Source organism: Peromyscus californicus, unplaced genomic scaffold (assembly GCF_007827085.1).
Source record: "Peromyscus californicus insignis strain IS unplaced genomic scaffold, ASM782708v3 Scaffold_3__1_contigs__length_106647218, whole genome shotgun sequence".
Lineage (NCBI taxonomy): Eukaryota > Metazoa > Chordata > Mammalia > Rodentia > Cricetidae > Peromyscus > Peromyscus californicus.
In genome coordinates, this window is record NW_026294551.1 from 27786057 (window position 1) to 27810218 (window position 24162).

General features: G+C 51.8%; 1 protein-coding gene and 1 long non-coding RNA gene across 5 annotated transcripts in view; one reads left to right on the forward strand and one right to left on the reverse strand.

Moving 5' to 3' along the window:
• Positions 1-5350: 5350 nt before the first annotated feature.
• On the reverse strand, positions 5351-8563 carry LOC128121880 (uncharacterized). Its single transcript, XR_008222284.1, has 2 exons — positions 8462-8563; positions 5351-8090 (listed from the first exon to the last, which is right to left on the reverse strand). It is a non-coding gene; the product is annotated as an uncharacterized LOC128121880 (long non-coding RNA).
• Positions 8564-8878: 315 nt separating this feature from the next.
• Positions 8879-24162, forward strand: part of Itga3 (integrin subunit alpha 3) — a 30411-nt gene continuing 15127 nt past the window's right edge. Inside the window, exons 1-7 of one of the 4 annotated variants that reach the window (XM_052756937.1) lie at positions 8879-9527; positions 16762-16889; positions 17313-17392; positions 19538-19787; positions 21987-22073; positions 22451-22658; positions 23118-23314. In XM_052756937.1, coding sequence (XP_052612897.1) covers positions 9322-9527; positions 16762-16889; positions 17313-17392; positions 19538-19787; positions 21987-22073; positions 22451-22658; positions 23118-23314 — 1156 coding nt within the window. In that variant the 5' untranslated portion in view covers positions 8879-9321. The remainder of the gene's footprint in view (positions 9528-16761; positions 16890-17312; positions 17393-19537; positions 19788-21986; positions 22074-22450; positions 22659-23117; positions 23315-24162) is intronic. The other 3 variants (XM_052756936.1, XM_052756938.1, XM_052756939.1) reach the window with 3 other exon arrangements.

Here is a 24162-nt window from a genome sequence, read left to right on the forward strand (position 1 = left end):
TCCAGTAGGCAAAGGGCATATTCCAGGCAGAGTGGCCACCTGTGAGGGGTGCTGGCGTGGTGGACTGGCCTTTCTTGTTTGGGGAATCCCCTTGGGAGTGGAGGGAGATACAGAGACGGGCTGGGACAGTAAGGGGACAGGAGGAGCAGCAGGCTGTGGAGGGACGCGTGGAGCCTGGAGGAACTCTGCAGATGTTGTCAGCATGTAGAGCAGTAGCCTGCAGGGGTCATGGGGAGGGTGACCTGTGCTGGAAGAGTGATGGGAGGAGACAGTGAGGGCCCAGGCGAGGAGGGGTTTGAATGAAATGCAGAGGCCTAGCTCAATAGGTTATGGCTACCACTGAAGAGAGGCCAGGGCCAAGGACCAGAGCTGACACAGCTTCTGCCCCTCTGAGGCAGTTGCAGCTGGAGGACAAGAGGAGCCTTCCAAGAGATGGAGGGACCGAAGCCAGGTTGGCCATGATAACCCCAGGGAAGGTCCCAGCTGCAAAACAGGGCCGACAGGTGACTCAGAGGCTGTGACATCTAAGCTTGAAAAAAAACACAAGGTATCAAAGAGGACTGGGGACTGAGAACAGAGGAGGGACAGAGGGACAGCGGGAAGCTGGAGGCAAGAGGCAGGGTGGTTCCCTGGAGATCTGGGAGGGACTCAGAGAGTGGAAGTGAAAGTGTGAAAAAAACACACAAGGTGAGGGCAGGCAGATGGAGACCAGGGAGGGTGCAGCCCTTGTCCCCATGGGCCAATGAGCAGGAGGAGCACAGGCCAGGTTTCCAGCTGAGAGATCTAGGAAGCAAGAGAGCTGGGAGATGTGGGGGCGGGGTGGGGAGCTGGGAGGGGGAGCTGTGGGGGGGACGTGGGATGGGGGAGGGTTTTGAGATCTTCTGCTTTTCTTTTTTTTTTTTTTTTTGGTTTTTCGAGACAGGGTTTCTCTGTGCAGCTTTGCGCCTTTCCTGGAACTCGCTTTGGAGACCAGGCTGGCCTCGAACTCACAGAGATCCACCTGGCTCTGCCTCCCGAGTGCTGGGATTAAAGGCGTGCGCCACCACCGCCCGGCGAGATCTTCTGCTTTTCATTGACTTTGATTCAGCAACTACAGCTACAGGTTGGGGCTTGGAGTGGGGTGCTGGGTCAAGACTTACCACCGTGGGGGTCTCAGATAGTAAGAGCGGATGAGATCCAGGTGTGGAGGCACATGACTATAATTCTATCACTTGGGAGGGAGCCTGAGGTAAAGAGGATTGTGGGTTCAAGGACAACATGGGCAACATAGGGAGACTCTGCCTCAAAACTGAGCCAGCCGAGGGGTCAGCAAGATGGGTCAGCAGGTGAAGGCGCTTGCTTCTAAGCCTGATGGCCCAGGTTAGATCACCAGGACTCACGTGGCATATGTATACACACATGCACAATACATACATACATAATACATACATGGGAAATGAGCCAGTGGGACAACTTTTACCTAGTTGTCAAGGAGACACAATGGTTGGTTATGGCAAGCCTTTAATCCCAGCACTTAAGAGGCATAGGCAGGCAGATTTCTGTGAGTTCTAGGCCAGCCTGGTCTACATAGTGAGTTCCAGACATCCAGGGCTATGTAGAGAGACCCCATCTCAAAAACAAAACAAAACACAAAAGGAAACACAGTGGAGATAGGTTTTCCTTTGTGGTATTTGTTTCTGTCATGCTAGAGACAGAACTCTGGGTCACAAGCATGCTAGACATCACTCTACAATCTACCTAGAGAGCACACACACACACACACACACACACACACACACACACACACACACTGCCTTTGTTGTTGTTGTTTTTGTTGAGACAAGATCTTGCTGATTAGCACCAGCTAGCTTCAAACACACCATCTTCCTTCCTCCACCTCATGTCCAGGCAAGCCTCGCCATGTCCAGTGGTTTTGTATCTTTATTTCTGCCTGAGCACACAATCAATCGTATTTTTTTTGTTGCATGCATGTGGTCAGGTTTTTGTTACTGTGACAAATGCCTGAGAGAAACAGTTTAAAGAAGGGTTTATCTGTTCACACACCGAAGGGTTTCAGCCCATGACCACTTGACTCCTTTGCTGCTGGGCTGTGGGGAGGCGGCACATCACAGTGGGTACATGTGATAGAGACAGGCAGCTTACCTCATCACAGACAGGAAGCAGAGAGACAGGAAGGGGCTAGGGCCGGACATAGCCCCAAGATGAGAAGATGACACATTCAATGACCTACTTCCTTGGGCTAGGTCCACCTCCTAATGCTTGCATCACCTTCCAGAAAGTCAGCACACGCTGAGGACCCGCTCTTAAAGCAGAGCTGGTGGTGACACTTCCTATCGAAGCTGTGACAGTAAAACACAGAGATTGTCACAAAGATAACAAATCAAGTCATCAGTAAGCCACAAGGACCTCTGCCTCTAGTAGGGTAAGACCAGGCGCGTTAGTTACGTGGATTACCCAGAGCAGGAGTATGTATTTCTGCAACCTGGATGCCACCATTCTATCTACCAGGCCATTCTCTAGGCATAACTCTCCACCTATTTTATCAATCAGCCACTGGCAGAAGGATAGACACAGGCATGTAAACTTCACATACCATGTCCCTGAGGAACTTACTGTGGAGGAAAGGACCTGTCTAGGAGTCAGGATAGCCCTCAGGGTGGCTCCTGTCATATAAGAGAGTGCTCACATCTGCTCCACCTTGGCCATCTTAGTGTTTTCAACTGAAAACTGGGTGACACCTCTGTGTCACAGGACTTTTAGAAAGGACCACATATAAAGAGCCAGGTGATGCCGGGCGGTGGTGGCACATGCCTTTAATCCCAGCACTCGGGAGGCAGAGCCAGGCGGATCTCTGTGAGTTCGAGGCCAGCCTGGGCTACCAAGTGAGTTCCAGGACAGGCGCAAAGCTACACAGAGAAACCCTGTCTCGAAAAAACCAAAAAAAAAAAAAAGAGCCAGGTGATAATACATGCTCAATAAATATCAGTTCCCTTTCCACGTGCACATGAAAATTTCAGAAATGCAGTCACACAGGTAAACAGGTATGACTATACAATAACATACAACAGACTATTTGGGGATACGTGTCCTAATGAACATTTCTTTTGAGGAGGGTGTTTGAGACAGGGTTTCTCTGTGTAACAGCCTTGGCTGTCCTGGCACTCACTCTGTAGACCAGGGTGGCTTCGAACTCACAGAGATCCACCTGCATCTGCCTACTGAGTGCTGGGATTAAAGGCGTGCACCACCACTGCCCAGCTCCTAATGAACATTTCTATAGGGACTCTCCACCTCTAGTGAAAAAGAGTGGGAGTGGGTGGATAAAGTCCCCACCTGCCCAGATTTTTCCAGCTGAGCATAGAATTTGGCTAGTAAGATTCAAGGACAGTCAGCCCCCTATTGCGGAATATTTGTGTATGCTGTAAAGATGTGTCTCTGCCGAAGGTACCTTGTGATTGGTGTAATAAAGAGCTGAATGACCAATAGCTAGGCAGGAGAGAATAGGTGGGACTTCCGGGCAGAGAGGACTCTGGGAAGAAGAAAGGAAATGCCAGGGAGATTCTGAAGAGGTCAGACATATGGTACAGAGGAGAGGTAATGAAGTCACGTGGCAGAATGTAGATTAATAAAAGCTGGTTAATTTAAGTTCTAAGAGCTAGTGGGACAAGTCTAAGCTAATGGCCAAGTTTTCATATTAATAAAAATTCTCCATGTCATTATTTGGGAGTTGGCGGTACAAAGAAAGACTCGCTACAGTTCTCCCACCACCAACACACACATGGAAGGAACTCAGCCTGTGGGCCCACAGCCTCTCCTTCTCAAAGGGGCCATCCTGGCTTTACATCAAGAGCGTTGCAGAGCCCATTAGAGTCAGGAGCCAGACAAGAAAGGAGGGGGCCTTGGGGTCAAGCCAGTGTGGACTCAAGGCTATACCTTAGGCAGTAGGAGGAAACGCTACTGGAAGAGGCTGGAAGAATGAGAGGTGGTCAGCTGTCAGAGTTACCCTTGTTTGGGGTAACTCACTAGGGCCCCAAAAGGGACATTGCCCATTAATGCTCAGAGCCCCCTTGCTCTTTAGCTCCCCTACATCAGACCCCTCACTACCTGTGCCTGCAGTCATTCTCTTACTCACACACCCTTCTCCTTCCCTCCTCCCCTGGCCCTGTTCGGCCAGCTTTCCACCTTTCCTCCATCATCATCTTCTTCTTCTCGAGACAGGGTCTCTTCTGTGTAGCTCAGTCTGCTCTGAAACTTACCAGTTAGACCAGGCCAGCCTCGAGCTCTCCCTCTTCCTACCTCAGCCTCCCCAGAGCTGGAAGTACAGGTGTGCACCATTGCACCTGTCTTTCCTTGTCTCCATGCTTACATGCTGGTCCTTCTGTCTGTCCTGGCCATGCCAAGCTCATGCCGTAAGCAGCACACTTTCTTTCTTTCTTGTCCTTTTTTTCTTTTTCTTTAGTCTTCTTTCATACAATAAGCATGCTGTTTCTAATGGCCCCTCTGGCCTCACACACACCAACTCCATAGCACAAGACATGTTAGTTTAGCCTGTTTAATATTGGGTTTCCAGAATGCTTCCTGGAGTCTGGGGAGATGGCTCAGCTGTTAAACGCTAGGCTCAAAACCAAAAAGACAGAGGAGGGGGCCGGATGGAGGCCTGGCTTCCTAGCAGAAATCTCTACCTTTGTTAGTCCTAGTGGGGGACTCAGGTCTGATCTGAGGCAGAGGAGGGATTTTTGCCTTGAGGCTTGAGGTAGAGAAAGCTGAATCTGGGTCAGTGGAAAAGGAAAACTGATAAACATATTCATGCTCAGCCGCGCCCCCCTCCCCAAGTAATTTGTATCTTCTACTGGAGCCAGAGAGTGACCTGAGTTTAGGTTCAGTAGCAGAGTTGGTCTATTTCGTTCTGCAGATCTGAGGAGCCTTGAGACACACTGAATGCTGACGGAGAGTAATACCAAGATGTTTTCTCCAGGCTTGAGGCAGGAAGGTAACTTTGCTAGGGTTAGAAGTCAGGTTAGCCGCTGCTTAGTCCCAGCAGCAGGCCACGATGTGTCCTTGTTATTCCTGCTGCAGCTGCCCAGGGCTGTGTAGTCACACTGGTGTGAACACAGTAAACGCTCCAAGAAGAACGGAAGCCGTCTTCTGAGAATATTGACATTGTCACTGTTCCAGCTGGGGAAACTTGACCCCAAGTTAGGCCAACTTCTGCATTTCTTTTCTTGAGGTCTCCCATTCCAGGCCTGTTTTTCCTTTGACACCCCCTCTTCCTTCTCCCAGAAGTCTCCCTGACTCCTACATAGAACACACAGCTTGCATGTTGTGGTAGTCACCTGCAAAGGCCGAGGGACCTCATCAAAGGTTTTATTCAAATGTCAAGATGGATAACACTACTCATGAACCAAGAGAGCATGAAAGGTTTTATTGTTTGCAGAAAGGGAGTCTCTCAGGACAACAGGTCTCAAATGGCTTGAGAGCCAGGAAGGAGGATTTTCACTGTGGTTGGGGGTGAGGGAGGGCCTCTGGGACACTCCTTCCCTCAGACAATGAAGGGAGGCCCTGTCTGTTCTGGCAGGCTTGTCCAGGTGTGAGCCATTAGGGAAGAGAACTGGGAGAGGCCTAAAGACTGTCCAAAGATGTATCAAAAGCTGAGCTGAGGCCCGTCATTTCACATGCATCCTATGTTTCTAGGCGGGTCCATTCCCCGTGAGGTAAGAGCAGACAGTGTAAAGTCAACTGGAGGCTTGAGATGATGCTGTCAAGATAAAGTCCTTTGGAACAAAGAGTTTCAGCCCTGCGGCATGGAACTGGGAGTTCTCTCTCCAGATCTCCAGCCCAGGCTCAGACAGTCCAAGGCTCCCTCCATTCCAGTCCACCCCCCATAGGTCTGTTCAACACTTCCCACATTCCTCAGTTGGGTCTGTCTTCTACCAGTCTCCCAGCTCCTGCTCCCACGTTCTTTCTGAACACTCCTTTAGACTGGAAATGCCATCCCTCATCCCTTTCCTGCTCCTGGTCCTCAGATCGGACCTGCTGGTCCTTCCTGTTTGGGATAGTTTATGAGATAAGGCCTGGCATGGAGCCCATCTGTCATCATCACATGACTCAAAGCTATTTTGGGCAGGACCCCTGTCTACTCCAAGTGTCCATCCCGCCCTCCTGGCCCTGGCCATGGGCATTCCTCCAGAAATAAGGCCAAGAACCAAGGGAGCTATCCAGAAGGGCAAATTCAATGGCCCAACTTGCATCTAGCTTAGCTTCCTACTCCTTGACTCCAGATGTCTCTTAAACCTTTGGTAGCTTTAGGGCAGGAATCAAAGCATGAAAGAGGCTGAGCAGTTCTGGAAGTCACAGCTCAGATTAATACCATTCTAAGGGCAGCCAGGGACAAATGTCCTCTCCTAAATGCCACAGAGACACTGTTATCACAGCTGCTCTTGTTTAGGTATGTCTGACTGTCTGAACAACATCTGCCTGGAGTTTCTCTTAAAGACACAGCCGTGGTCAAGTGGCTTCCAGTTCCAGCTGTGCCTTACTCTCTTGCCATCATTTGTATGGCTTTGGGCATCCAAATACACTCCTGAGGCTTTGTTCCCTCATGAGGCAAACAAGGACGACAATCCTGACTTTCACAGGGAGCCTGGAAAGATGAAGTGAGTCTGCCCTTGAAATGATTTGTAAAGCTTCCCAGGCTCTGATTCTAAAGTGGTGCTCCTAACTGTACCTGGTTGAGGATGCTTGCTGCTCAAAAGCCAATCTTCAGAGGCTAGCCTGGGCTACATGGTAGATGTCATACCAGACTGGCAAGATGCCTTAGTATGTAAAAGCACTTGCCATGTGAGCCTGATGACCTGAGTTCAACCTCCGAACTCACGTAAAAGTGGAAGGATCGAGAAGCAGTGATCCCAAGAGGTTGTCTCTCTTTTTTTTTTTTTTTTTTTTTGGTGTGTTTGTTTTGTTTCTTCTCCTCTGTCCAGAACACCGCAATTCACTTTATCTCCTGGGACTAGTTCCTGTATGTTCCTAAAACAGACGGGCTGCTTATCAGGAGCTAAACAGCACAGTGGTGAGTATGAATTAGTTTGTAGGGGAAGACAAGGAAGCAATGTTACAAAGGTCATCGGATCTTCTGGTATCTGCAAAGCTACAGGAAGATTGATTGTTTAGCAGTTACCATTTTAACCATTTAGGTGGGGCTTCTGATTAGAATTCACTGTGCCAGGCAGAAGCTAGGGAAGTAGTTTTGGCCAAGGACACTCCCCAAGGAGAGGCCCTGTCACTCCAAATGTCACCAAAATCTGATTTGCCCTTAAGTGTTAATCATTAGCATAATTGTTAAGAAGGGTTCTGGGGTTAGATCCTGTGCTATTAGAATCCTAACTGTGTGGCCTCAGCCAAATGACTCGACTCCCCTGGGCCTTGGTGTGCCCATCTTAAAGCAGAGGGCACCTTGATGGCTGCTGTGAGGACGTAATGACTGCAGAACGTGTCTTCCAGCAGCTCACCTCCACTCTCACTTCTTAACTCCAGACTCATCTGGGCTGCTCCTGAACCAAGGCAGCCGCTCAGGGCTGCAAAGCATTCAGACTTGCTTTCTGAAAGAAGAGCTGCTCCCTCCATGGCTGTGTTTACAAAGGAGCATCCCACCAACACAGCTGCCTGATGTAGGGACAGCCCTGCTCCCCCATGTAAACAACAGGTACAGACCCATGACATCGTGGTGACAATGGCCAACTGTCGGTAGTTGTCAGGAGTAAAAAGGCAGCACTGTCTCTAAGGGCTGCTCCTTTAGGTTCGAGGGATAAGATCATCTATGTGGAAATGAGCCTCTTCTAAGGTCACACTGCGTAGGCAGGGAATTGGACCCAGAATGCACTGGCTTCTCACACACCCAAGCAGAATCCCCTAGGATGGGTCTATTGCCTGCTTTCCTTTTTCCTTGCTGTGTGTATGTGACAGGCGATAAAAAATGACCAGAAAAAGTAGTGTTCATAAGTGAAGCAGTTAGCATCGTTCCTGCTGCATATGATGTTTTCTTCTTATTGTAAGAACACATAGAGAATGATGCTCAGGGAAAATGAGTCTTTGTTCTGCAATAGGAGAAACCTGAGTTAGACTCACAGTCCATAGTGACCCCTTGGAGTTCTCTTTCGGTTTGATTCCTTCCCGGATAATGAGATCTTTGAGCCTATCCTACCTGTCTCCACCTGACACCACCTAGAACACGACTGTAGGAGTAGAGGTCCCATTCGCTGCCCTTAGAGACAAATGCTGCCCTTTGCTAATTACAATTACTGATGAGTTATCATCACCACCGCTAAATATCTGTCTGGCTTTGCGGAGGAGCTGGCTCCGGCAGGAATCGGGATGAGAGGAGGCGGGTGGGCAGGAGAAATACTCCTCCGCACATAACATCGAGGGCACTGAGTATGAAGATGAAAGTCCAGAGACCCGTAGTCACCTCTTAGGGTCTTGCAGTGCGGCAGAGGTCCGCATTCCAGGCAGCCGGGCACCGACGACAGTTCAACGAAGAGCCAACGCCTGGTCTGTCCAGTCGGGACCGTGGTGGTGGCCTTGCCTAGAACGGCCTTTCCAGTTTGCAGCCGCAGCGAAGCACCAGACAAATCCCACCTCCGGCCCCGCCCGTCCCATCGGTCTTGCACCGAAGGCGATGCTTCTTGGGAGAAGCAAGCCGCTGGGAGGGGAAATCCGGGCTTTAAGGACTCCCGACAGGTGTCTGAGAGAGAGGGCGGAGTCAGGGTAGGAATGATGGAGAGGGAGGGGCGGCGCTGCCCCTTTAAGAGGCGGCGGCCGAGCGGGGACCTTTTCTCTTTCCCCGGAAGGAAAGCGGAGCCCGGGCTGGGCGCGCAAGGTGGGGAGGTGCAGGGCTGGGCAGTGGGGAGGCGGGGCACGCTCAGGAGAGAATCCCTCCCTCCTGCCCTCCTGGCGGTCGAGGGTTTGCCTTTTCAGATCCTCCACCTAGCTGAGATCCAAAGAGCTAACACCGCCAAGGGGGCGCGGCCAGGACCTTCTAGGGTGCGGGGTGCCCGGAGTCGGGCACGGTGACCTGTCCACCGGACCATGTCCACCGGACCAGCGGGAGAGTAGATCTACAGCCCTGAAAAGAGGAGTGGAGAAGCGCCACCCCAGAGCAGACGTGAAGCTGGTCCGGACCAGGGCAAGAAATTGTCTGGGACTCCGGTCGCAGCGGCGCTGCGGGCTCGGGTGTCCTCTGGCGGCGCCTGGAGCAGGTGAACCGTTCACCACCCCCAGTGCTGAGCCCTCTTGTGCTGTCGGCCCGCCCGGCTCGCACTCGCGGCCATGGGCCCCAGACCCCGCCGCGCGCCCCGCGACCCCGGCTGGATGCTCGGCACCCTGGCCTTGATGGTGGCGGCTAGCGGCCGGGTCGCCTTCGCCTTCAACCTGGACACCCGATTCCTGGTGGTGAAGGAGGCGGTGAACCCGGGTAGCCTTTTCGGCTACTCGGTCGCCCTCCATCGGCAAACCGAGCGACAGCAGCGCTACCTGTAAGTCAGCCTGGCGGCAGTGAGGTGGGGTGAGAGAGGGTATGTGTGTTGATGCCTGACCTAAGCTGAGTCGAACGGAGCCCTGGGCCCACTGACTTCCAGGCCTGCTGCTGCTGGCCTTTCCTTGTGAGCCAGGATTAAGGGGGCGGGTACACCCGCAGCCCTCCGATTGTGGGGCTTGGCGGGAAGTGGAGGATGGGGGGCAGTAATCATAGCAAGTGCTGACCTGGCCAGAACCTGTCTAGACGCGGCCGCTCCACGTTCAGACCTCTTTGGAGAACAGAAGTAGGGTCTCTGTTGCCCAGCACCCCGAGGATCCAGTAGCTAACATTAGCTTCTTCCCCAGGCTTGGAGAAGCCTGTAAAATAAACACATATCACACCCCTCTTCCTTTCCGCCTGGGGAGAACCCGAGATATATGCGTTTAAGCCCCCATTACATCTCTCATTTAGTCTGTGGCCACAGCAACCACGCCCTCTGCAGAGCCAGGCTGGACCTCTTCTCAAGGGCTTGGCATTGCAGAGTGAGGTGATGAAGAGGCTGGGTGTTTGGAGCTGTCCAGAGGCTCCCTCTGACCCCTAGAGGAACGGACAGTAGAAGACAGAGGAGGCGCTGTCTTAAGCCTCAGAAGCCAGAGCCCACCCGGAAGCAGTGGGGTACTCCCACCAGACATCTCCCTGCATTCCACAGATTCATGTTGAATCAGCAGCCCTGAGTGTGTTTGTTTTGGTTTGAAGAGGGAAATGGTGTTTTCTCTTTCTTCTGCTCTCCTTTGCAACAGCTGCAAGAAGCGGGAAGAGCTAAGCAGAGTGGAGGAGGGGAGGAGATTGCGTCCAGCCCCCTGCCCCTCCCCATGCACACACATGCCCAACAGGTCACATCCAGGTGTCTGAGGTTTCTCTGCATGGGTTCTGTGTGCTGAGGTTGACTAGCTGAGGGAAGGGGGTGGCCAGAGGAGGTGAGGCTGCCCAGGGAAAGACAGTGATGATCACACAGACCCCCTTCTACCTTTTTGAGCTGGATAGCCTACCAGGCATTGATTCCTACCTGGCCTCTGACAGTTACTAAATTAAAAGACACAGTCAAGGTAAGAGTGTTGAAACCACCCTCTGCTCTGACTTGGGCCTGTAGAAACTTGAGGAAGTTTGGAATGTTCAAAGTCCAGCTCACTTGAGTCTTTGCCTCTGCCCTGCTGGCCCAGCCCCTGTGCGTACTGCCCACCTGGACTTAGCCTCTACCCTACCTGGCCCCTGCAGAAGGTAGGGCTACCACACCCTTCCTGCCCTGGCCAGGCAGATTTAACCTTCCACCTTTCTGAGACTCTCTGACAATGGGTAGTTGCTACAGTAGTGGCTTTTCCTCCCCTGTCCTAGCCCAGAATATAGTTTTCCTACGTTCTGATGTCGAACGTGCATGGCCTGAGTTAGGACAGTGGAAGAGACCTAGAAAGAGTAAAATATAATTTTGCACGCACGCACGCGGGCACACACACACACACACACACACACACACACACACACACACGTACGTTCTGTGACCTTGAGGAAGATATTTCCTTCCCTGGGGTCAGCTTCCTGCAGGATGAGGTTGTACCTGGATCTGTATGCTTCTCCCTTTCCCTGCCAGCCTGTGAGAGGCACCTTGACATTGTAAAGGGAGAAGCTGAGTGTCCCTGTGCCTGTCATCTTGGCTCTGTCTCTGACACCTGAGCCTTTGCTTCCTCGGTGTTAGTGGTGCTTTGATGACATAGTGTATCTAGAACGGTCCTGGCGTGTCCAGTTCTCCAGTGGACACCAGAAGGCTCTGGGGCCGAGACCAGGCTGGAGGTGAACCTCTTCTGCCTGTGGGTCGTACCCAAGTTGGCCAAGTGAAAGACTTCTGCTTTCCTTTCCAGGCAGCTGGGGAGAATGCTGGAACGAGTGGACTCTGAGGGCAGATGGGTCTTCTCTCTCTTGCCCAGAGCTGCCTCTGTACCTTAGCTCTGTCCTCATCTAATGGGGTTCAGCTCTCCAGCCCTTTGGGAGAAACAGCTGGGATTCCCTACAGCCAGCTGTGTAGCCAGATGTGAGCAGCTGCCCAAGTATTCTAGGGAACTAATAAGTCAAACTGCAACCTCAGGTTCTGTCAGCATCGAAGTCCCCTTGGAAGGGCGGTGTGGCTCATGGTCCTTCCTTTGGGGTCTGCCAGGGGTTCAGGGGCTCCTGAGAGTATGTGCACAATCACAGGTTTGTACACTGTCCCTGGGGGATCAGGGAGGGGAGAGCATACATAGCTTCTGTGTAAAAAGCCAAGAGACACTCTCTTGGCTGCTATGACCTTTATCTCTATGCTGAGTACCCCACCCATAGCCCATGCTTGATAGTGAGAATCCAGGGCAGACCACTCACTTTGGGCTTATTTATTTATTTGAGACATCGTCTCTCTTATATGACTCTGGCTGTCCTAGAACTCGCCTTATAAAACCAGGCTAGCCTTGAACTCACAGAGATCCACCCTCCTCTGGCTCCCAATCTGTGATTAAAGGCTTCTGCCCCCTCGCCGGGCTCACTTTGAGCTTTTCGATGTGACATGAGCTCTCTTCAGAGGGAGAAGAGCTGCTCATTTGGGAGGTGGTTGCTGACCCCCTGAACCTGCCTTGTTGCCCCTTCTTATTCTGGCCCGCCCTCACCGGTTGATTCCTCTGGGCCCCCTCTCCCTTTCACTGTTGGAAAGGAGGGTGTCTGGGAAACCTGGGAGGGAGTGGCTTCTGGAAATGAGGTCATTCCCGAGGTAGGCAGGGCCCTGGCTTACCTGCTCTGCTCTCTTGAAACAAGCTCCCTGGACAGGGCGGGTTCCCGGCAGTCTTCATGGCTGGAGCCAGTAGAAATGGTACAGCAGCTGTGGCTGTGGAAACAAGGCCTACATCTGGTTTATCCTCCTCTGCTGCCTTCCTCGGTGGTCATTCTAGGCCCAGAGGCTTTAAAAAGGGCAGGAGGTGGAGGAGGGCTGATCTTGCAGAAAAGGAAGCCGCAAGGAGGGATTGGTGTCCCGTGGGGTGGCATACACCTGTCATGCGAGGACTCAGAGAGGAAGGCAGGAGGATTGGCAGTTTGCTGGATGTCCAGGCCACACAGTAAGACCCTGTCTCAGAACAGGAAAGGAAGAAATCCATCGCAGTGAGGTGGACTGAGGTTTGATGAATGCCATAGAGGGTCAAACATGGAATACCTGCTGGAAAGCCGGGAAAGAGGAGAAACGAGGAAATCAGTCTCACCCTCTTTCACTCAGGGCCCTGCCAAGATCTCATTCTTCCATCTTTCTCATTCTCTCTTGTTGCTCTGGTTCTAGGGCTGAGTCACCAGGCGGGAGGGGGTTGGGTAGGCAGCATGAGGAGGGGTAGAGGAGGATGGTGAGGGCTGCAGTTTCAGCGCCACAGGAGAGCCTCTGGGGAGGTGGCTAAATCAGGCAGCAGGGCATAGAGCTGGCATCCAGGAACTGACCTCCCCCCTACTCAGGCTGGAGCAGCTGCTGCCTCCCCTCCTGCCTCTACCCCTTCCATAGGAGGGGCACAGTGACCAAGACCCCAAGAAAGGCTCTGGGGATTTCCCCAAAATCTTCCCATAGGAGCCACCACACACCTCCCTGAAATGAAGTTGAATCGTATAGATTTTCTTGGAGCATCTTTCCACTCCCGGAGTCCCGAGGGGCTCTTCCTCTTTGGGGTGAGCCAGCCTGGTGCCCTGTCTCTCTTGGGTCCCATTCCCCAGCCTTCTCAGATCCTGCCATTTTCTGTGCAGTTATTCTATTAGCTCTGAACTGCTTGGGAGGAATGGAGGTGTAGAGGGCTGGTCAGGGTGAAGAAGAGTCCCACTCCCTGCACTTAGAACTCAGGGGCTCCCCTGAGGCCAGGTGGGGCTTTCTAGTTGGAGCCAAATGAAAGGATGAGGAGGCAGCTGTTGAGAGAGAGCCCTTGATCTTCCATGTCACCCACATCTGCTTCCGGGAGCGCTCTCCGCTCCTCCTTGCCCAACTTGACTCCAGGAGAGGGATGTCCTATCTCCTGAGAGCTCCATCTAGGCATCCCCACGTGCCTTTGCCCCTTCTGTCTGTGGATGGCAGTTGGGTTCAGTGGTTGTCTGGGAGAGGTCAGCTTTTAGATTTTTTTTTTTTTTTTTGGTTTTTCAAGACAGGGTTTCTCTGTGCAGCTTTGCGCCTTTCCTGGATCTCGCTCTCTAGACCAGGCTGGCCTCGAACTCACAAAGATCCACCTGCCTCTGCCTCCCAAGTGCTGGGATTAAAGGCGTGTGCCACCACCGCCTGGCAGATTTTTATTTTTTACCTGAACCCAATAGTACTACCTGCTGTTCATTTACATAGTACTTTACATTTCAATTGACGTACCAGTAAGGTTTGTGCCAGTCTTGGGATTCCCTAACCCTGATCTTACATATACCTGGCTGTGGTGGGAGGACGGTGGACCCTACCCTCTGAATCCCCCTTCCTCCTTCCATGTGCAGGCCTCTGGCTGCAGACTACTGCATCCTGGGCTGGGAGCCAGAGGGCCTTAAAGGGCCTCTAAGCGGGCCAAGCGGGAGCTAAAAATACTCCAGGGGGTGTGGGGGTGCTCCCAGTGGAATCTCTCAGGAGGAGGAGCCTAGGGATTAGGGAATTGGCCCCTTCCCAGTCCCCATCAGTGGGCACAAGGCTGGCACCAGACAAGGATAGGAATGCGAAGACTGCATTGAGTCTTATTCTAATCCAGCCATAATTTATATTTGGCTCCGCCTGGTCCATACCTCAGGCAGCTAAGAGGAAGGGTCCCTCAGTCCCTCCTGGTGGAGGCAGACTTGGGAGGCATGGAAACCCTGCTCTTCAGTTACCCGCTGCCACATGGGTTAGGCAGGACAGTGGCAGCCATGAGGGTAGTGCATGCATTGCACTGTATGCGCCCAGGGCCCCCTTTCACCCACGGAAGCTTCCAGCTCTCCAAGCCCATTGTAGCCGAGCCCACCACCAGCCGACTCTGAGCATCTCCTCTAGATGAGCAGAGGCCAGCATCTTCCTCCCCTCCCCCAGTGGCTGCCTGCTATCCTCAGGATGGGAAAGTCCTACTTCTGTTCACCCCTTATTCCTTCTAAACAATGAAGCCGTCTGTCCTTTTCTCTCTGCTTCAGGTTCCCTAACCTGCAGTATTGGAATTCCTGAGTCCCCAGAGAGACTCGAGTCAAGTTAGGGCCAGTTCTGGTACCATTAAAAAACAAAAAACAAAAAAAACCCCAGAGCAACAGTGTTCACACCAACCATGTCTTCTCAGTCAGAGAGCCCATTTATTTTCCCCAAACCCTGGAGGAGGGGGTTTAGCTGGGATTCCCATTTTACAGATAAGACACTCAAGACTCACAGGGAAAGGAAATCACTCATCACAACACCAGTCTTAGAGCGGGTTCCTCGCTCCCAGGTTGAGATGTTCCCACAGGCCCTAGCTTCCTCCTCTCGTTTGTCAAGCATGCCAGGGGGTGGGTGTGTGCCTGTGTTGAGCCAGGGTGGTCAGGCATGTACCCTCCCTAGCCTGAACAGAAGTCGTTGGCTAAAGGCCTAGCAGCTGTTACATCTGTTCCCTTACCCCTCCCTAGGGTGCTCAGGACACTGTGTTTGGGGAAGCTTTGCCTCTGCCCTGAGGAACAGCCACTGAGGGTGATGTCTGAGCTGCAGCTGTGAGGTGCAGGCAAAGGTCCACCCCTTTCCTAGCACCTGGAGGCAATGCATTCCTGACTCCCGGTAGGCGGAGGCACCCCAGGCCCCAGCATGCCCGAGCCCTGCCCTACCTACACCCTGCCGCCCTCGCCCTCGCAACCAGATCCTAAGCAGGGCTGTAGGCACAGGCGTTGCTCAGCACTTCCAGACTGGCGAGAGGCCTGGAGCCTGGGAGCCTCAGGGCCACAGTGTTGCTGGGCTAAACAGAGGGGCACCTGGGAAGTTCTGCCACCCAGGAGGCTGAGTTGGAAGGAAGGTGGCAGAGGGCATGTTCTAATCAGAATATTGAAAGGCTACAGGGAGAAGATACAAGAAATAACTAGGTTCTGAAGCTGCGCTGCCCCAGATACTATTTGCATAGCCTAGCCTATGGTAGTTGGAGATCTTTTGCAAATACCTGAGGGTGGTCTGAGATAGGATTTCAGGGCCGATCCCCTGTCTGCTCTGCTTAAGTCACCCCTTTGGTGTGGGATGGGGTTCCAGGGTCTAGCCCCCTTGTGGGAATTTCTTGATGTTCCTAAAGATGGATTCTGGGGATAAGATGATAGCTCTTGTCCACTCCCACCCACATCGATCTGCTCTTGGGCCACACTAGCATCCAGCCCCACCCCATACCTGTGTGCTTGTCTCAAGGAGGGGGTGGGGCAAATGGAGGCATCGCTCAGCTCACTTAGAAATCTGTGCCTCTTAGAGCTACGTGCTCTATGGTTTCAAGAGGAGAGAGCCAGGCTTCCAACAACTCACCCATCCTTACACAGATTCTCTTTTCTGCCTTCCCCGATGCCCCGGGACTTGAACCCAGAACCGTCATTCCTTCATGTCTGCCTTTATCTCCGAGGCCAAAGGATTCCTTCAAAACCCCTGATCTGGGGCTGGGAATGTCCTTCAGCTGGTAGGGCGCTTACCTAGCATTCTGGAAGCCTTGGGTTAAATTCCTACATCAAACTGAGCATGGTGGTACATACCTGAAAATCCCAGCATTTGAAAGCTGAAAGCAGGGGGATCAGAAGTTAGAGATTATCTTTGAATAGGGAGCATCCTAGCCTTAGCTATATGAGACCCTGTCTCAAGAAGAGAATGAAATACAGAAAAAAACCAGGTCTGGTCTTGTCCCTGCCTTGCCTGGGGTCCCTCTGTGGCTCCTCTAAGGCCTTTGCCATGGCTTATATACCTCCCCCTTCACGTTCTTCCCTTGCTCTGGTTGTAGAGAGGGCTGGTGCCTGAGTCACTGGCTTGCACATACTGTACCCTTGTCTCGGGAACCCTTCTTCCCTTCTTCATTGGGTGACCCTGGGCCATTGTCCTCACACTCAGGCCGTGGCACCCCATGTACAGACTTCCATGCTTTCCTTATGACAGGCTCTCCCGGAAGACAGGACCAAGGTTTTATTAATGTTCCGTCCCCAGAACATGGTCTGGAGCCCATGCATAGTGAGGGTTGATTTGCAAGTTGGCTGGAGGGAGGCTTGGGAAGTCTGGTCCACCTGCCTCCCTTTCCCAGGCTTCTGGCTGGTGCTCCCCGGGACCTCGCTGTGGCTGATGGCTACACCAACCGGACCGGCGCTGTGTACCTGTGTCCCCTCACTGCTCTCAAGAACGATTGTGAACGGATGGACATCTCAGAGAAAAGTGAGGAGAGGCTGGGAGCAGAGCTAAGTCAGGAGTCTGGCAGGGAGAGCCCAAAGAGAGAAGAGACAAGGCTACCTTGTCAGCAAGGCAGGGTGGCTCGTGCCTGTTATTCTAACACTTGAGGCTGAGGCAGAAGGACAGCAAGAACAAGGCTAGCCTGGGCTACATAGTGAGTTTCAGAATAGCCTGAGATATACATGGAGACCCTGACTCAAAAAACAAACAGACAAAAAAAGCAATGCTGGCGTGCTTTGTCTTGTCTGCTTGGGAAGAGGAGCAGAAAAAATCGGAAGGTCCGATGGTACGAGCTTGGAGCAATCACAGGCAGGACATAGTGAGGAGGGAGGGCTGCCCTGGGGGGGGGCTTCGAGCACTGGAATATGGAACGAGGGACCTAGTTCATGAGCCCTCCCATTCCTGCAGGTGACCCTGACCATCACATTATTGAGGACATGTGGCTTGGGGTGACTGTGGCCAGCCAGGGCCCTGCAGGTAGAGTCCTGGTAAGTGAACACTTAGCGTCATCGTCCCAGAGCCAGGGAGGACAGCGGAGGGTGGCAGGGGACCCTCTGTGCATGGCTGGGGCCTTTGCAGATGCCTATTTCTGTAGCCTCACGTCTTTGTAGGCCTGTGTGTTCCCTGATCCCTGTACTCTGGGGAGAGGGTTGTCTGGCACTCTCCCAAGGCTGGACATGGCGTGGGTCCTGTGTGACCTGCATGGATGCTCACCATTCGTGGGAAAGAGCAGAGAGAACTTGGAGGGGGAAAGGGCAGAGAGAGCCCCGGGCAGCTGGGCGCTGGCAGGCACTCCTTCCTGGGAGGTTGGCTGCCGGAAGAAGCACAGCCCTGGTGACCCTGGCTCACCCTGGCACTGATTTGAGTGCCACTCCCTACTGTCCATTGTCACCTTCTGCTGCAGACCATTCTTCAATGTCAGCCCTTGGGGATCTCAATTTCTGCGTCCCAGACTGACATTATTGAGATGTATATAAACCTTCCATATAGTGAGAAGGGCAGGTATTAACTTCTTACAAGCTTTGACCCGTGATAAGCCTGTGTCAGTAACGCCCATGAAACAGCATATTTACATCACCCCCGAAAGTTCTCTGGTCCACCCGTGAGCAGTCACCAACTCCTGTAGCCATCCCTGCTGTGATTTCTGCCCTTTGAGCACCATGGCAAGCTACAGGCTGGCAGCCAGTTCACCAGACCACACTTTCGTACCCCCTGTTGTTTGTGGGTGTGAGCCTAGAGGTTTGTCTAAGTGACTGTAGACTCTGGGATTAGCTGCTTCCCCACCTTCACTCAGTCAGCAAATACTTAGTCAGCACCTGCTGTGTTCCGAGCACCAGAAATTTAGCAGTATCTAAGGATAGGCTCCCGTGAAATGCCAGTGGTGTTCACTGCTCTGATGGACAGAAAAGGGCTACTGTGTAGCCCAAAGGCTAATTCAGAACGTTTTTGACCCCCTGGAAGCTGGCTTTCCCTCTTAGCCCTGGCTGCCCCGAACTCACTCTGTAGACCAGGCTGGTTTCAAACTCGGAGATCCGCCTGCCTCTGCCTCCCTGGTGCTGGGATGCAAGGTGGGTGCCACCGTGACTGGCTCAGAGTCCTTTTTTTTTTTTTTTTTTAAAGATTTATTTATTTATTATGTATACAGTGTTCTGCCTGCACATATCCCTGCAGGCCAGAAGAGGGCACCAGATCTCATCACAGATGGTTGTAAGCCACCATGTGGTTGCTGGGAATTGAACTCCGGACCTTTGGAAGAACAAGCAGTGCTCTTAACCTCTGAGCCATCTCTCCAGCCCCCCAGAGTCCTTTTTAAGTTTATAGTTTGGCTTTTGTTTTTTATGTTTGTTTTGGCTTTGCTAGGGATCAGACCCAGGGTCTTGAAAACGGTAAGCCATGATCAGCCCTAAAGTAACTCTACCGTTCCACTGATTTTCCCAACAAGTGTATATGATGTGGGACTGGAGAGACAGCTCAGCAGTTAGGAGCACTGGCTGCTCTTCCAGAGGATCAGGGTTCAATTCCCAGCATCCTCATGGCAGCTCACAACAGTGTGTAACTCCAGTTCCAGGGGGATCTGATGCCCTCTTCTGGCTTCTGCAGGCCCAGACATACATGGTGCACAGACATACATGCAGACAAAATACCCATACAGAGAAAATAAGATAAGAATAAATTTAAAAGTTACTATGTGAGAAGAGCTTGTGCTTGGCATATAGTAAGTACTCAGTAAGTGTTCACTGCTGTTACGAATGCTATTATTATTATTATTTTAAATGATCCTTTCATTAAACAACAGGATCATCTGGGGACTATCTCCCTGAAATGGCTCCTTTTAGCTCCAGGAGCCTAAGCCCCACATTCCCTCATCCTTCTCCAATTCCTTTCACCAAGATCCCTCAGCTACTCTCAAATTCACACCTCCTGGCTTCCCCAGATCTGCTCCTGGTCCTTGATTTCTAAATAATGGAAAGGGGATACAAGTTTCAGTATCCCCACAGGAAGAAAAAGAAGACAGTGTTCCTCTTTGGCCTCTGATTCACAAAGCCAGCAGTGCCCAGGGTGAGACATACAGCTTGCCATGGGTTCCCGGATCCTGGCTAAGGCCAAGCGTCTGTGTGTTTGGGGATCCCTAGGTCTGTGCCCATCGCTACACCCAGGTGCTATGGTCTGGACTAGAGGACCAGCGGCGTATGGTGGGCAAGTGCTACGTGCGTGGCAACGACTTACAGTTGGACCCTGGTGACGACTGGCAGACCTACCACAACGAGATGTGTAACAGCAACACTGACTACCTGCAGACCGGCATGTGCCAGCTGGGCACCAGCGGTGGCTTCACCCAGAACACTGTGTACTTCGGTGCCCCTGGAGCCTACAACTGGAAAGGTGAGGACCCGGGAGAAGGAGGGGTGACAGAAACCACTTGTCCCCAGTAAGCCACTGGGACAGATCTTTACTCCTAGCACTCAGGAGGCAGAGGCAGCGCTTCCAGGGCGAAAACTCTGTGAGTTCGAGGCCAGCCTGGTCTACAGAGAGTTCCATGACAGTCAAAGCTACTTAGTGAGACCCTGTCTTGGAAACAAACAAACAAATAAATAAAAACAAAGTATAAATGAATAAGGAAACCTAGGTTGGACTGTGGCCTGTCTGACATCAGCTCAACCTCTGGGAAATTTTACAATCATGCTTCTGGTGCAAAAAAGTAAAACCTTAGCTTAGGACTTGTTAGAATTAAGAGCAAAACTGGCTGGCAAAAAAGCGCCACTACCCTGTGATCCTGGCTACTCAGACGCCGAGGCAGGAGGATGCCATCCATAATCCTGCCTGGGATATTGAGTTCAGGCCCGGCAAGGGTAACATAGCAAGACCCTGTTTCAAGATAAACTAAAAAAAAGGGAGAACAGTACAGAGTTCAGTGGTAGAGCACCTAGCTTAGCTTATATGAGGGTCTAAGTTCAACCTTCAGAACCACAAATTAAGAAGGGGAAAAAATGAGAAAAAGTCTTCTCTTTCCCAACCTCCCTCATCCCATTTCCCAGTGTTCATCATGTCTTAGGACTCCTTCCACACTTATTTTAGTATTTTTAATGATTTTATATATATATTATATTATATATATATATATATATATAATATAATATATATACTTTTGTTTTGTTTTTCGAGACAGGGTTTCTCTGTGTCGTTTTGGTGCCTGTCCTGGATCTCGCTCTGTAGACCAAGCTGGCCTGGAACTCACAGAGATCCGCCTGGCTCTGCCTCCTGAGTCCTGGGATTAAAGGTGTGTGTCACCGCCACCTGGTTTAATGATTTTTAAAAAGATTTATTTATTCATGTATTTTATGTATATGAGTGCTCTGTCTTCATGAACATCAGAAGAAGGAATCTGATCCTATTACAGATCGTTGTAAGCCACCATGTGGTTGCTGGGAATTGAACTCAGGATCTCTGGAAGAGCAGCCAATGCTCTTAACCATTGAGCCTTCTCTCCAGCCCGCCTTATTTTAGTATTTATAGATATCTTCTTAAAAACAAACAGGATCCAATTAAATGCTCTGGTCTTCCACTTTGTCTTTTCATTCACCATAAGCTAAAAGCCATGTTTCAGGTCAATACATACAGGACTGTCCTTTTGAGGTCATAGAAGATTTCATTGTCTCAAGATTCTTGCTTAAAGGGCTGGAGAGATGGCTCACCACCCACACGGTGGCTGTAATTCCAGTTCCAGGAGACCCAACGCCCTCTTCTGGCCTCTGCAGTCACTGCATGCAGGTGATAAACATACATGCAGGCAAAACATCCATACCTATAATCACATCAACCAGGTGTAATGTACATGCCAACAATTGGGAGTCTGAGGCCTGAGGATCATGAGCTCAAGGCCTGTCTGATCTCCTGGAACTGGAGTTACAGCATTGTGCGCCACCATGGGGGTACAAGGAATCAAACCTGGGTCACCTAGAAGAGCATCAGCCAGTGTTCTTGTCCACTGAGCCATCTCTCCAGCCAGCCTTCCATCATAAAATGCTTAAAGAGGGCCGGGTGGTGGTGGCGTACACCTTTAATCCCAGGACTCGGGAGGCAGAGAAAGGCGGATCTCTGTGAGTTTGAGGCTAGCCTGGTCTACTGAGCGAGATCCAGGAAAGGCGCAAAGATACACAGAGAAACCCTGTCTCGGAAAAACCAAAAAAAAAAAATCTTAAAGAGGATGTGGTTTATCAGCTGGGCAGTAGTGGTGCATGCCTTTAATTCCAGCACTCGGGAGGCAGAGGCCTGTGGATCTCTGAGTTCGAGGCCAGCCTGGTCTAGAGTGAATTCTAGGACAGCCAGGGCTATACAGAGAAACCCTGTCTCGAAAAACCAAAAACAAAAAAACCCCCCAAAAACAAACAAAAACAAAAACAAAAACCCCACAAACAAAAAAGCAAAAACCAAACAAAATAAACAAACAAACAAAAAACCCAACAGTGGTGATTTCTAAGTGCTCATACATAACAGGGGTTATTGTTGTCAAGAGAGGCAGGCATGGTAGAGGGAAAAGGTAGTGACCAACACTTTCTGCTGCCTTCCCCAATCTTCCTGCAGGAAACAGCTACATGATTCAGCGCAAGGACTGGGATTTATCTGAATATAGCTATAAGGGCTCCGAGGACCAAGGAAACCTCTATATTGGTAAGCCCAGTGCTGGTGGCCCACTGGAGAATGGAGGAAGCCAATTTGGTCCCTAACGTACTGACCCTTTGACCTCTGGTGTGCTGTGGGGTGTGACTAGTGGCATTTAGTTCAATTAGCACACACTCACTGCACCCTGCCTGCATGTGTGGCTCTGGCCTAAAACCTCCAGATGCAAAGTTAGTTGTGTCGTGAAGCTCAAAAACCCAGTCTGCAAGGGAGGCTACGGCTGGATCTGTGGCCCACTGTTTTTTTTCTCAACTGGAATAGAGGACTAGAAGATAATAGAGGGTGGGTAACTAGAGGGGCAGGTCCAGTATAGAAGGGGACAAGTCCACTGGGTCCTTGATTGAACCCCCCCCCTCCCCTCATCCCAGGGTACACGGTGCAGGTAGGCAGTGCTGTCCTCCATCCCACGGACATCACTGTTGTAACGGGCGCCCCACGGCACCAACACATGGGCGCTGTCTTCTTGCTGAGACAAGAGGCAGGCGGAGACCTGAAGAGGAAGCAGGTGCTGAAGGGCACGCAGGTGGGCGCTTATTTTGGCAGCGCCATCGCTCTGGCAGACCTGAACAATGATGGGTGAGAACCTAGGGACATGGGACATCCTCTGGGCCCGGAGAGAAAGGTGGGGGGGGGGGGGGGGGCGGGGCAGGGGTGGCAGGCTTGCTCAAGCTAGGTCAGGGAAGTAGAAGCTTTGCATTCGCACACTCACTGTTTTTAGGGTCTTGCGATCACACTTGATGGGAGTCTGGACATTTGCATGACACCGTGCTTGCTTGTCTGTACCTGTCAATCATGCCTGTCATCCATAAGGTGCCAATGGGGAAGGAGCTTTTCCGGGTGTGATCTCTGCCTGCATGATTTCTCCATGACGCGGCTTTTCTGTTTGGTGGGTCTGGTTGGCCTTCTCATGGCCGGGGGGTCAGGCAGGTCGTTTGCTCCGTTGCATGGCCCTGGCAAAATCATGCTCATTCAATGACAGTTCCGTCGTGTGTCGGGGGCCAACCTCACACTCTCATTCCCACTCCTCCTGTGCAGGTGGCAGGACCTCCTGGTGGGTGCTCCCTACTACTTTGAGCGAAAAGAGGAGGTAGGGGGTGCCGTCTACGTCTTCATGAACCAGGCGGGCACATCCTTCCCGAACGATTCCTCCCTCCTGCTTCATGGCCCCAGTCGCTCTGCCTTTGGCATCTCTATAGCCAGCATCGGTGACATCAACCAGGATGGATTCCAGGGTATGAGCCTGCACCCCGCCCTCAGCACCTCACTGACTGAGCACCAGTTGCATACCAGACTCTCTGCTCAAAGGGGTATTGGAGAGGATGTGCAGAGGATGCTGCAGAGGATGCTGCAGAGGCTCACCTAGAGTGGGGGATAAGTGGCTGGGCTGAGGGTACACAGAAGAGAGGAATACACAGCAAGCAGCATGAGCATAGGAACTTGCCATGTCATATGTACTACCAAAGTGTACACTGGGGACAGGCTGGAGAATGCTCTGAGAGCCAGGCAGAGTAAATGGGGCTTTTCTATCTGCGGCATAGCGAGAGCAGGGTGGGGAGGTATCCAGAGAAATGGTTGGAGCAGGGATGTTAGATGATGGCTTGACACTGTGGAGGGTGATTCCGGAGGGGTGTGAGATGGAAGCAGGTAGGAAACCTGGGGAGGTAGGACCAGGAATGTACCCTATCAGGTGATGAGAAAGGGATGGGGCCTTAGGTACAGTGGCATTACCTTGCAGGTGCTCTGCGGGATCCGGGAAGTCACAGGGAGGACACGTCAGGGTGTGAGCCAGGTTACTGTGGGAGCACTTAGCTCACCAAATGCCAGTTCTCCGACCACCTCAGTTTCCCAGAACACAGCTGAGAGCCGAAGGACTCTTAAGAGGCAGAAATGGATAGAAGAAAGGCCAGCCAGCAGGCCCAAGCTCTTCCCACAGAAGGGTCACTGTTTTCAGTGTCGGGGCCACTTATTCTCCCTGACTCCCTTTCCAGTTACCCAGGCCTTCTCAGTTCACATGTAGCAGATGAGTCCAGTAAAGACAGATCATCAAACGTGTTGAGTCTGAGGAACCATTGCTTAGCAT